Source organism: Rana temporaria, chromosome 6 (genome assembly GCF_905171775.1).
Source record: "Rana temporaria chromosome 6, aRanTem1.1, whole genome shotgun sequence".
In the NCBI taxonomy this organism is placed as follows: Eukaryota; Metazoa; Chordata; class Amphibia; order Anura; family Ranidae; genus Rana; species Rana temporaria.
The window spans coordinates 9,799,394-9,813,129 of NC_053494.1; the positions used below are offsets into that span (position 1 = coordinate 9,799,394).

General features: G+C 43.2%; 1 protein-coding gene across 1 annotated transcript in view; it reads left to right on the top strand.

The window, feature by feature from the left end:
- LOC120943030 (putative methyltransferase DDB_G0268948) overlaps positions 1-13,736 on the top strand; it is a 42,274-nt gene that overhangs the window by 11,211 nt on the left and 17,327 nt on the right. The window contains exons 3-6 of the mRNA XM_040356082.1: positions 2,724-2,884; positions 3,493-3,595; positions 4,141-4,251; positions 7,771-7,871. Of these exons, the coding sequence (XP_040212016.1) occupies positions 2,724-2,884; positions 3,493-3,595; positions 4,141-4,251; positions 7,771-7,871 (476 nt within the window). The remainder of the gene's footprint in view (positions 1-2,723; positions 2,885-3,492; positions 3,596-4,140; positions 4,252-7,770; positions 7,872-13,736) is intronic.

Below are 13,736 nucleotides of genomic sequence, written 5' to 3' on the forward strand. Positions count from 1 at the left end.
TACAAATTTAAATGGGAAAAGGAATCTCTTAAGTACCTAGGGGTTAAACTTACGCCCAACATAGATTCATTGTACAAGACCAATTTTCTACCTTTGCTAGACTCCATCTCTAGAGATCTGAAGAGATGGACTCCTAAACTCTTCTCCTGATTTGGGAGGGCCGCAGTTTTAAAAATGACGGTACTCCCAAGACTGCTATATTTTTTTAACGCCCTCCCAGTTCACATTCCAAATTCCTTTTTTTACTAAACTTCAGAAAGCCCAGAGAGGGTTCCTTTGGGCAAACAAAAAATCTAGGATATCAATGAAGATTCTTACACTCCCTAAAAGCAAACGAGGTATTGGCCTTCCAGACTATAAAAAATATTACTATGCCTCCCACATCACGAGGGTGATTGATTGGCACTGCCATGGTTCAAAAGATTGGGTTCAACTGGAACTCGACCACTCATCTCAATCCCTCCTATACTACCCTTGGACCTTACATTCTAAATCTCCTAGGAACTCGTCCCACCCCCTTATAGCAAACACTTTAAAGATATGGCATAAGATAGCCCACCCTCTTGGCTTAGCCAAATTGCCAGGCCCCCTGACCCCGATTGTGGGAATCCCACCTGGCATGAATCAAAAAACCCTCCGATCACCTGGCCCCACCACAACATTTTTAGTCGCCCATTGCATGTCGGGCAACTTGGTCAAATCACTCCCATCCCTTAAAGCCGAATATGGAGACTCATCCCCAAACCCTTGGTTCTATCTACAATTGAGGGACTTTCTTGTCAATAGCAAACACAAATCATCGTACTTCCAAAGAATGACTCCCCTTGAGGATATCTGCTTCAAGAGGTCACCGGTCCTAAAAACGACATCCTTAGCCTATGCCTGGCTGTGCTCTTATGATTCAAAGGACGCTAACTGACATAAACTGACATAAAGAGAGGTGGGAGAGGGATCTTGGACACCAGATAAATGAGCGCCAATGGGAAAGGGCCTGTATATTCGCACACAAATGTTCGTTGAGCACCAAGCACCAAGAAACCTCTTACAAATTGCTAACACAATGGTACGTGACCCCATTGAAAGAAAATAGATGGTGTCCAACAATCTCTGACACATGTTGGCGCTGCACTGCAGACATTGGCACTTTCCTGCATATTTGGTGGGAGTGCCCTTTAATACACGTTTTTTGGGAAGAAATCTCCAAATGGATTAAGCACATTACTGATACTAAGATAACCCTAGACGCAGCTGCTTGCTTACTACACATCTATTATTTTCCAATACAAAAATACAAAAAGTCTCTAACCAGACACTTGCTTAGTGCAGCAAAAGCTTTGGTTCCGCTGCATTGGAAATCTAACCGTGTCCCAAACGTCAGAGATTGGCTGGAAAAGGTCCGTTACATTTACAAAATGGAAGAATTAATTGCTATGAAAAATGAATGCAGCACCAACTTCATTGAAACTTGGCAACCTTGGGTCTCTTACTTACTCAACAGTATATGGGCCCCTAGTCGCTTGCTAGATCTCTCTCCTCCTGTTTTGTGACTTTTCCTTGCCTTTAAACGTCTCCTCTGTGATATATGCCTTTGAATGTTTTAAATGGGAATTGACATTGCATAATTGATTATATACCTCTCTGTGTGTATTTCTGGTCTCCATCATCACTATTCATCTTACCCCCTCCCCCCCATCCTACCCCCCTTCCCCATCCTCACTTCATTCATCTCTCCTTCTTTTCCTCCTGTCTACTCTTTACATTACTCCCTCTCAATACTTTTCTCTAAATACGGCTTTTAATCCTATTGAATTTAATCACCTAAGATAAATTTCATTTGTTCGACATGTCTGTTAACCGATTGATACTTGTTATATGTTCTACAAGTACACATACTGTTTACTGTAATTTTCAAATATTCTTTAATAAACCTTGGATTGTGAAAAAGTGTAGCACGGCCAAGATACTTACCAGTCCCTGGAGTCCCTCACTTTCTTCCCACAGCCAGTTCTCACAGTTGCAGGACCCTGGTGCTAACAACTTGATGTTGGGAGCCGACTCCCACTCCCCGCTGCACATGTGAGATTGTGCGGCGCTTTAAAGCTGGTCCTGTGTCCTCCTGGGACATGTGATGCCAAGTTGTATAGTTCTAGGCCTGTCAGAAAATGGTACCCGCTCCCAAAAAAAAAAAAGAAACACAATTTCTGGCAGAGTAGGGAGTGAGGAGGAGGAGGAGGAGGAGAAGAACTTCCACTTTCAAGTGAAGGTCCACTTAGGACAAAGTTAAAGTTATTGGCGACAATAGCAAGAAATAAAAATTTGTTGTAATTGGTTTCAAGCAAATAAAAACGATATCATATCATTGTTATGACGTTATCAATGTAACCCCTTCCCACCCAGCTTTTGCATCCCTTTAAATGGGTCTTTATGTCGTGATTGGCTCTCACCTGTGGACACCTGATTGGAAGCCTGTCCGACCAGCTTCCGATTGGGACTAGAGACGGAGAGCTGGCTATGCTATGGCTATGACTGTGCTGGGGCCATGCAGTGAGCGTGTTCTCAGCACAGAAATTTTGGCTTTCCATGGACTCCTATGTGCAGTGTGAGGTCTTTAAAGCCCACCCTCTTTGCAGCCACAAATGCATGATGTGGGCAGCAAGAGGTTAAACTGAAAACACCACCAGTGTCATTGTGATGCATTTTAAAGATGGTTTTTGTCTTCCTAGTTACACAAACCATATGGATTTGCTGTGGACGTTGGCTGTGGAACGGGTCAGAACACAAGAATTCTCTCTCAGTACGTCAAGAAAGTTCTCGGAACCGACATCAGTGAGGCTCAGATAGAAGAGGCCAAGAAAGCCACGGGGTCACCCAATGTCACATACAGGTGGGGACATTCTAAACGTGTTTCATTAGTTACGTTCAGGGGAGGACTGGGAACCTTTTGGCCTGGGGGAGCACATCCAACCAAGTAGCCCCTTTCCTGATATAGACAGACCTCTTCGGGCTAAAGAAAGTCTACCATGCAAAGTGTGCCGTAGTGCTGCAGCAACTGGTGGGTATTCCTAAAGGATATTGTTGGGGGATGTTGGGGTAATTGATGGCTATTCCTAAATTATATTGTTGGGGAACAGGGGTGGGGGGGTGCATGCTCTTTTCTTTTGTTTGTTTGCTTACATTTGTAAAATAATAAATGTGAAGGAACTCCTAGGGAGGAAGTTTTCCTGTACATGTGACATTGTTGGCGGTTTACTGGCTGCTGCATTGGCCTGGTACACATTCATTCTAATGTAAACTGGGTGAATGTGACTGGAGCATTTCAGTGAAGGATTCATTGGGTGATTTTTCTGTGAATTCTTTATAAACAGATCAACCCCATTGTGTCATCTGGGGAAGGGATGAGGCAGAAAAGTCAGAAGCACAGAGCCCGAAGTTGGACTTTCAATTCAACCAGATGGTGTCACTACCTTAAATTCTAACCTATTGTTTCTGCAGTGCCTGTCCAGCTGAAGAGGTGCCGGTTGGTGACTCCTCTGTTGATCTACTAACAGCGTGCACTTCTGCCCATTGGTTTAACATTGAGAAGTTTCTAAAAGAGGTAAAACAAAAGTCTTCTTGTTTCATTGTTTCTGACTGCTGCACCTTGTAAAATGTGATGTACATTACATACACATGACTGTTGCTTTCTGTACACTGTGCTGCATGTTAACATAATCTGGACTCCTGAGCAATGTGCTGCATGTTGAATACTGCAGACAGCTGTACAATTTATGCATTTTGTGTGCTACATACTGCACCCTGTACATTATGATTTGCTTACATAGCCTAAACTGCTATATGTATGCTGTGCTGTATATTGCATACAGTGGATCACTGCAATCTGTGCTATATTTTACATACACTAAACTGCTACACTCTATATATACCCTGTGCTATATTTTACATACACTGAATGGCTGCACTCTATACCCTGTGCTATATATTACATAAAGCAAACGTCTGCACTCTATACTCTGTGCTATACATTATATTCTCCAAATCACTGAACTCTCAATGCTAGAATATACACTTTCAATTTTTTTTAATCGCTATTTCAAGGGACACACGTTTGCTCATATAATAATGTAGATGTCATCATTTCAGGTCGATCGGGTCTTAAAGCCAGGAGGCTGCCTTGCCATCTTCACCTACTTTGCCAATATAGGAATTCACTACAAGGACCGCTCCGAACAGATGACTCAGGTGTTTGCAGAGGTCAGTACTGAATATCTTTGTGTTTTCAGTAGGGATGAGCTTTATGTTCGGGTCGAACAAGAGTTCGACTCGAACATCGGGTGTTCGCCCGTTCGTCGAAAAAAATGAACATTATGGGGTGTTCGCGGCAAATTCCAGTGCCGCGTTACGCCCCATAATGCACTGCGAGATCTCAGTGCATTGCTGTATGATGATTGGCCAAAGAATGCACCATGACCTGCATGCTTTGGCCAATCCCAGCTCCCTCAGCTAAGAGAGCCATAATTGGCCAAAGGCAGGACCAAAAGCCGCGCTGCCCAGAAAGAGGTAAACCATATTCTTGCTTGGGCAGAAGAGCAGGTACCTTTCCTATCTGCGATATTCATCCCATGAGTGGAGAATTGGCAGGCAGACTTTCTAAGTCACCAACAATTGCATCCAGGGGAATGGTCTCTGCACCCCGATGTCTTTTTTGGCCGTATGTCAAAGATGGGGTACTCCGGACGTAGACCCATTGGCGTCCAGGTTCAACAGAAAGTTTTACAGGTTTGTATCAAGGGACAAGGGATCTGCTTGCATGCAGGGCGGATGCCTGAGTAACTCCTTGTTATCAGTTCTCACTGATTTATGCATTTCCTCCGGTACAATTGCTTCTGTATCTTCTGCACAGGGTCAAGGGGGAACAGAAGCTGGTAATCCTAGTTGCTGCAGCATGGCCCAGGAGATCCTGGTATGCAGAGATTGTGAGGATGGCAGTAGGGGATCCTTGGACTCTTCCAGCCCATCTGGATCTGCTTTCACAGAGGCCAATATTCCACCCTGCCTTACAAACGCTAAATTTGACGGTCTGGCTGTTGAAACCCTTGTTCTAAAAGACCAGGGGCTTTCAGGCTCAGTGCTGACAACTCTGATGAATGCTAAGAAGCCGGCCTCCAGGGCTATTTATTATAGGGTCTGAAAGGCCTATATGGCCTGGTGTGAAGACAAGGGTTGGCATCCTCGCAAGTATGACATAGGGAGGATTCTCGCTTTCCTACTGTTAGCAGTAGAAATGAAGCTAGCCTTTATCATTATCAAGGGTCAGATCTCGGCCTTGTCAGTTTTTTTCCCCAAAGGCCGCTTGCCTTACATTCCCTAGTTAGGGCCTTTGTTCAAGGGGTGACACGGATAAATCCACCAATTAGGTCACCTCTGTGTCGGTGAGATTTGAATCTAGTTCTGTCGGTCCTCCAGGAGCCCCCCTTTGAACCAATGGAGGAGACTCCGTTGCTTGTTGTGACAAAGAAATTTGTTTTTTGGTGGCAGTCTCACCTCTGCAAGAAGAGTTTCTGAATTGGCAGCTCTTTCTTGAAAATAACCATTCTTGGTGGTTCATAAGGACAAGGTGGTGTTACATGTTCTGCAGAAGAAAAAGTTCCTATAGGAAATTCCGTTCGTCTGTATGCAATTCTGACACGCAAAAAAAACACGCATGCTCAGAATCAAGCAAAAGAGCTGAACTGACATCTCCGCTTGTTGTACATCTTGTACGTCACCGCATTCTTGACGGTCAGAATTTCCGACAAGATTTGTGTGACCGTATGCAACACAAGTTTGAGCCAACATTCCATCAGAAAAATCCACGTTTTTCTTGTTAGAATTTCTGATCGTGTGTACGCGGCATTAGTAGTAAAAATATTACAATTATAATAAAAAAAATGTCATAAATCTAACCCCTGTTTTGTAGATGCTATGGCCCGGATTCACAAAGCACTTACGCCGACGTATCTCGAGATACGCCGCGTAAGTGTAACTATGCGCCGTCGTATCTGTGCGCCGTGCCCACAATCTGAGATGCGCCTAAAAATAGGCTCCCTACGACCGACGTAACTTGCCTACGCCGTCGTATCGTGGGCGCATATTTACGCTGGGCGCATTTTCCGCTCCCATTAATTTTCTATGCCAATGAGGGAGATACGCCGATTCACGAACGTAGTTGCGCCCGGTGCATAATATACGCGGTTTGCGCAAGTCGTACGTCCGGCGTAAAGTTATTCCCCATAGATGAGGAGCAACTTATGCAAAGGTATGGACCAGGGAACACAAGCCGTCGTATTTTTTGTCGTTTAAGTTGTACGTGAATACGGCTGGGCGTAGGTTACGTTCACGTAGTAGGCAGTGATTCGACGTATCTCAGGCAGTTGTTTCGACGTGAGTCGCATGCGCCGTTCGTTTTAAGTACTTCTATGGTGCTTGTCCCATCATTAGCATGGGGTCACGCCTCAATAGCATGACTCACGCCCACTTCCACCTACGCTGCCTTACGCCGAGGAAGCCCAGCGTAGATTTGAGAGCGAGTGAGGGCAAGTGCATTGTGAATACTGTGCTTGCCTCTCCGCGCTGCGCCGGCGTAGCGTATATAAGAAGCGCTACGCCGGCATAAATATTCGGCCGATGTATGTGAATCCGGCCCTATAACTTTTGTGAAAACCAATATACGCTTATTGTGATTTTTTTTTTCTTTACCAAAAATATGTAGAAGAATACGTATTGACCTAAACTGATAAAGAAATGTTTTATTTTTTGGATATTTATTATAGCAAAAAGTAAAAAATATTGGTTACAGCACACATTACGGGTCACTGATTAGTTGCTACAGGTTACAGCACATGATTTCTTCTTGTTGGTTGGTTTCTAGAGATTACTGTACAGTAATACGGCTCACTGATTGGTTGCTAGAGGTTACAGCACATCATCTCTTCACTGCAGAGGGGCATGATATACATACGAATGCCGCTTTTATTTACATATGAATGCCGCCTGTCTCAGCTAATTACATATGAATGTCGCCAATATTTACATATGAATGCTCCCGTTATTTACATATGAATGCCGGTTATTTACATGTAAACACAGGGTCTTCAGGTGAGTCATCTGTACACAACAATAGGGCAGAGCTGGGCAGCATTAGTAGCAGCATTTCACACTGAGATATCAGGACATAGCAAAGGACTAAAACTTCAAGGGACAAGGGAATTTAAACTGGGATAGTTGGCAAGTAGGAGGCAGCTGCTTTGGGCCCCACAACCATGACAGGGCCCAGGGCTGCTTCCCCTTTTGCCCTTCCCTAAAGACGGCCCTGAAAGGAGTCCAAAAAAATTGAATATGAACTGATATCAAGACAGCATAAGTCCCCAGAAATTAGTAGAGCCCTGGAATTAAAACCACATATGAAGTGAATGTCATAATGATAGTGGTAGTTACCTAGTATTACGGATGTTGGAGTGAAGACCAGCAGTATCGGGTGCAGACTGCACAAGATGTTTATCAGTCAGAGGACTGGCTGTGAATGAAATAAGTGTATTTTAAATGCTCCCTGTGTAACGAGCGGACTCCGCCCAGTGGGAGTGAAGAGCAGCAATGTCAGGTGCAGACTGCACAAAATGTGTATCAGTCTGAGAACTGGCTGTGAATGAAAGTAGTGTGTGAGATCAATCATGAAAGAATTATTTATTGAAAAATATCTCCATGTGTAAAGACAAAGATTTCACTTATTTTCAGGTGGCAAAAATTCTGGCCCCGTATCAGCATCAGAAGTTTAACCTTATGAGGACCGAATACAAGGAAATATATGAAACCATCCCTTACCCCGACAAAAGAAGGTCCGACTACTTCTATATATCAATCATCTGATATGTTGTAACCTCTGGTCACCGGCTCCTCCGGCCCTTTAAGGGGTTCTGAATGTTGGGAAATTACTGCCAAATCTTTTCAGAAATAGTTTAAAGGGTTCATTTGAATCTTTTCTTTTAAGGAATAGAACAATATAATCTGATGATTTACAGATTTCTTTTGCTATTTAATTAAAAATAATTCTTTCACAAACAAACATATAACATGCTGGGTGTGAGACGCGGGTGACGTCACGATCAATAGTTACGGAACATGTGACTATTGATCGTGACGTCACCCGCGTCCCACACACTGTCTCTCGTGGAGTACATGTTGACAGTGCCTCGCTTGTTAGTGCATTTTTTTATCCTTATAAATTCATTTCATACAAACGGAGAGCATTCGATTTTCGTTTTGCTTTTCTATGTTCCTATCCCATTGGAGTTGGTTGGTGAGAGTGTTTTCGATCTAGCAATTCACTGGCATGCAGTCCTCCTGATCCAGAGTTCTGTCAAGGATTGATTAATTTCCTGACACAATTTCAGGATTAAACCCATTCTGCCATTTGACCCAAATCAATAAGGTGAAATATGTGGACCAGACACAGATCTACATCTCACCTCTTTCAGCATCCAACGCAGAGAGGCCCAGCTAGGCCGGAGCATCTCCTTTTTATTGGTAAATGACATCACAAAACATATGCATTCAATTGGTTAGCTTATACATCCACTCCCACTTACCCACCCACTCACCCACCCCCTTGTGACGTTTATCCTTTGCACAGGCTCATATTTCCAAAGCACATGAACTGGGCATGTAAGTTCTTTGTCCAAAAATCATATACAGGGATTCCTTAGTCAGCTCTGCAAGGGTTTACTTCATAGTACAAACAGTCCACATGTAAAGTCTCTTTCACATTCGCCATGTTTGCTCGCTGAGTGCATACAAGAAGGAGAAGGAGGGGAGGTGGCAGAGGGTGGAAGTCCATATTTGCTTCACTCGAAAAGAGGGCTTTGAAGTGAAACCAATTAGGAATGCAACAGAAAGGAGGGGGGATGGAGCTGCTCTTGATTTCAATAGCTCTCTCTGTATGTACTGTGCCTTTAAAACGATATCTGACAAATCTCTTCAAGGAAAATAAACACTATTGTGATACATCTTTTTCACACATGCATATATAAAAAGAAATTAAAATAATATAAGAAGAGAAAACATTTTAGTGGTTCTTAATAAAAGAATTAGCCTAACTTAAAAATAGGAATTTTAGAATAATCTATCACAGTTCCTGTCTTGTTCATCTCACAATTCTGAGCCAGCACCTGCTACCTCCTCTATCTACCTAGCTGTGGTGGCTGGTGCTAAAAAAAAAATCTTTTTGGGGGGCGGGGGGGGGGGGTGCTATGCTTGTGTCTATCTAGCAAGGTTACTTTGCAGTATAATCCAGGAAACTGAGACCGCTGCAGTGTGTAAATGTACTTTTACTGAACAAATATGCTGTACATACAAAACTATCATAATAATACAAATCAAGACTGACATATATATTAAGCAAGATGCCTAGCAAATAAGCAGAAACTATGGTCTGTAAACAGTAGAAATACACTTAAACTTTACCTAATTCCGGTTTCTGTGTGTTCATGATCTCCGATGACAACTAGGACGTCCAAAACAATTGCTGTGGAGATCAGGTATCTTCTTCTTCAATGGCTTCTGGCTGGTTACAGATTTTTCCTCTTTGGTATTAAGGCATGAAGAGAGTCTTGTCCAGCTTATCCCTGAAAACCCTTTTATATGTCAGGTTGTTTATCATAACAACCGACTAACAGAAAAAAAATCTCTGTAGCTTTCAATTAGCGAGGCACTCTCACATTCTACCTCAAGATGGCACTCTGGTATCATGCATGCCATAGGTTTATCTATAGAGACAATAGACTGCTGAAACTGTCAACTGAAATGGAACAATGGTATCTAAGTTCCCATTGTTTGAGGACAGCCTGTGTACTTATTACCAAGGCATTAGTTTGAGAAGCATCCACTCAAACCAAACCTTACTTTTGTTAAAAGAAATCTGATGGAGAAAAGCATTAATTTAATATATATATATATATATATATATATATATATCAAATGCAACATCCCGCCCTGTCCCCCACTGTTGCTCAATCGATCGCCCCCTCAATTGCCTGCTCAATCGCCCGTTCTGCCCACTGGCCCTGCACTTACCCCATCCAGGTTTGCGGCTTCCCCCCTGCATCCCCGAGTCCCAGCAGTAGCTTTTCCTCCCGAATCGAGTGCCAGGACCCGCTTCCTGATTGCTCGGGAGGAGAAGCAGGAAGACATTAGCAAATATTAATTCACTAATATCAATAAGTGGGTGAGCTCGGAGTACAATGCTCTGCGCCCCGAGCCCACCCTTTTTTAAGCCAATTAGATCCTCGGGTTATAATCATGTGCTTCAAAAAATAAAATAAAAACCCCATTGAAACCTATGCGTCTGGCGCCCTGCAAGGAGATTAGGGGCCGGGCACATGGATTGGGGGGCGACACCACTGCACCCCTTATAAGCCGCCGCCACTGCTGCCTAGGCATACACATACACGGCTTAATTCTTCTCTGACCTGATGTCCCTACTCTTTGACTGGGGTAGATTGTAAGATTGCCACATCTGGGATCTCATTTTTTATTTGAAGCCCAACTCCAGGAAAATTAAAAATGATCCCAAAATGATACAGTGGGGCTCCTCCCACATTACAAGGGTTACTTGCTCATTTAGGTCTAGGGAACATAAAAACAGATTTATATACTCAATCCTCCATGCTGCAAGGCCTGTCCTCAGAGTCTTCTACATAACACTCCAGCATTCTAAGGTCCTGACATTATCAAGGCTGATATGGGGTCCATAGCCTTACATTGGGTGTGATAAGGGACAGCCCACTACCAGAGTATAGGGGAGCGCCAACTGCCAGGGGAGCAGAGGATCAGGTAAGGAGAAATGCTGTTACTCCCCCCTAGAATAAGTGATCAGTTAACATTGCAGTGCAGTGCAGGCTCAGCCCCACTACAAGGGAGGATTTTCACATTTCCCGGAGTTGGGCTTTAATGTGTTACTAACATACAGTATACTTTCTATGTGCTGCAGAAGCTGCAATTAGCCGTCAGGCTTGTATGTATTGTATTATCTGTATTATTCATCCTTGTTTATGTCACTCGTACAGCGCCACAGCATAGGATCCCACTATATAAATAACTGATAATAGGAATGTAAAGATTGCATTTGTTTTCTATAACCTCTTCAATAACTAACATTGCTATTTGCCTTTGCAGGATAGAAAACATTGTGACCAAGATCCGAGTGCCATTGTCAAGTCTGATGGGTTTTTTCCCTACCTCCTCCGCATTCCAAATCTATCTTGGGAAGGAGCCTGAAAAAGCGAAGGAAATGCTAAGAACAGCAGAGGAAAGGTGAGAATGTAGGTGAATGGGACAGGAAATAGCCGGGAAAAGAGGACAAGAAAGGTACAAATTGTGCAGCAGTGTTGTCACCCTGAGGACAGAGTGATCTTAGGACATGAAAATTACAAAGTCTTTAATATAGGAGTGTGCACAGGATGTGCCCGATGTGCCTGGGCACATCCTAATCACCTTTTGCACCAGGGCTTTTTCTCATCTGGAACATCCTGGAGCAGGGGTGGACTGAACATTCGGGCACTCGGGCACTGCCCGAGGGCCCCATGCCACTAGGGGGCCCCATCAGGACCATCTAGGCTCTGAAGAAAGGGGTACGCCCCAGAAACACGTCAAGCCGTTCCGCCGTTGGGGTACCATACGATCCTCTGTATCATCAGGTCCTGCTGGCAGGAACCAAGAGACCAGTCTGATTGTTAGATAAGCGTGTATTCAAGCTCTCTTTGTGAGTAGGACTTTTGCTTTTATTTTATTCAATAAAAGCTTTTTATGGTAATGCACAAGGTCGGTCCCCCCTTCTTTTCTTTCTTTTTTAGCCACGTGAGCGCCCATCGTTCTGAGGAGGGCTGCAAGATTATAGACCTTGCCCTAGGATTGGACTACATCAGAGCGCATGAGAATTTTTGTATTATTGCCATATCGGGGTTGCCAGCCTCAGTAAAACCAGGGACAGTATGTAAAAATCTGTGTTTTTTTACATCTGTCCCTGAAATGTCCCTTACCGACATTCTTTTGGTCTAAAAATCCCAAGATTATAGCTGCCTCACCTCTCCAGTAACTTCTCAGTGTGTGTATGTGTGTATACTGTGTGTCTGTATGTGTATACTGTGTATGTATACTGTATGAGTGTGTGTGTGTGTGTGTGTGTGTGTGTGTATACAGTACTGTGTGGCCCCATAATCTATTGCATGGGGGCCCCATAATCTCCTATTGTCTGGGGGCCCCATAATCTTCTTTTGCCCGGGGGCCCCATAATCTCCTATTGTCCGGGGGCCCCATAATCTCCTATTGCCCGAGGGCCCCATGATTTTCAGTCCGCCCCTGTCCCGGAGCACACATTCTCCAGGCACACTGGTAATTAGATAAAAGCAGAGGGCACACTGGCCGAGTGCATTATCCAATGACAATTTTTGTGAAGATAAAATATAAAATATACCGTATCTCACAAAAGTGATTACACCCCTCACATTTCTGTAAATATTTTCTTCTATCTTTTCATGTGACAACACTGAAGAAATTACACTTTGCTTCATTGTAAAGTAGTGAGTGTAACAGTGTAAATTTGATGTACACTGTTATACAATCTGTACACTCTCTACTTTACATTGTAGCAAAGTGTCATTTCTTCAGTGTTGTCACATGAGTATCTCCCTTTTGTGAGATACTGTATATGTATATATATATATATAGAGAGAGAGAGATACACACAGTATATAGACAGACACACACATGTGTATTGAAGTTTTGGGGTGCACACCTAATGAAATATGCTGCGCACACTTTTGTATTACACCCTAAATATGAATGTAATATATATGTATATTTTATGTAATATAATCATGGTCCAAAAGGTTGGGCTGAGCCTTTAACCCACTGAAAGCCACCTAAGAACAAATTTCTGCGTGGAGTTGGGTTTTGAAGTATTCAATGTTTGGGAATGTTCTCAGACTATTCTGTACATGAATTCTCTTCCAGGTTCCTTCGGATCATGGGGACGTCCTCCACTGATACTGAGCTTGAAGTTTGGCTAGAAAACCTCCTTCTGTTGGCTTCTAAACCTCAGTAAAGCATTGATTTGGAAAACCGACGCTGAACCCTGCAAGACATGGCTGGAGACCCCGACTGATCGGTATTTGGCCGTGTCAAAAGTTTCAGGATGTCAGATGTACAAACAAAAAACTCAAGTGCAATCCTCTCTGTATAAAATCAAACCATGAACAATGAGACAAAATATCAACTGTGACAATGTAGCAAAAAGCCAAAATAAAAATAAAAATCTCTAAATATATAACTTTGTGTCTTTTGTGATCATTTATCTCCAACTATCACTGTGTATGAATCCCTCCTAATACCTCAGTCCCCATACACCAACCAGTACTCACAAAGATCTCTCCAGGGTATTGACCTTATTATGGATTAAGGTCTACAGTGCTTGATTAAAGGAGAAGTAATGTGCGCCTCTGCACTGAGAACCGAGTGATCGAACACTGCCGATCGTTTGGTTTTCAAAACTCCCCAAACAGGTGCAGTGTCACTGCTGTGGCACCGGCCCTCCTTTCCACAGTAGTACCATCTGGAGGTAACCCCTCTATATTGTATGTATGGATATATGACTTGTACCAGTTATTATAATTGTATTGGATATACACTTACTCATGATTATGCTTTTG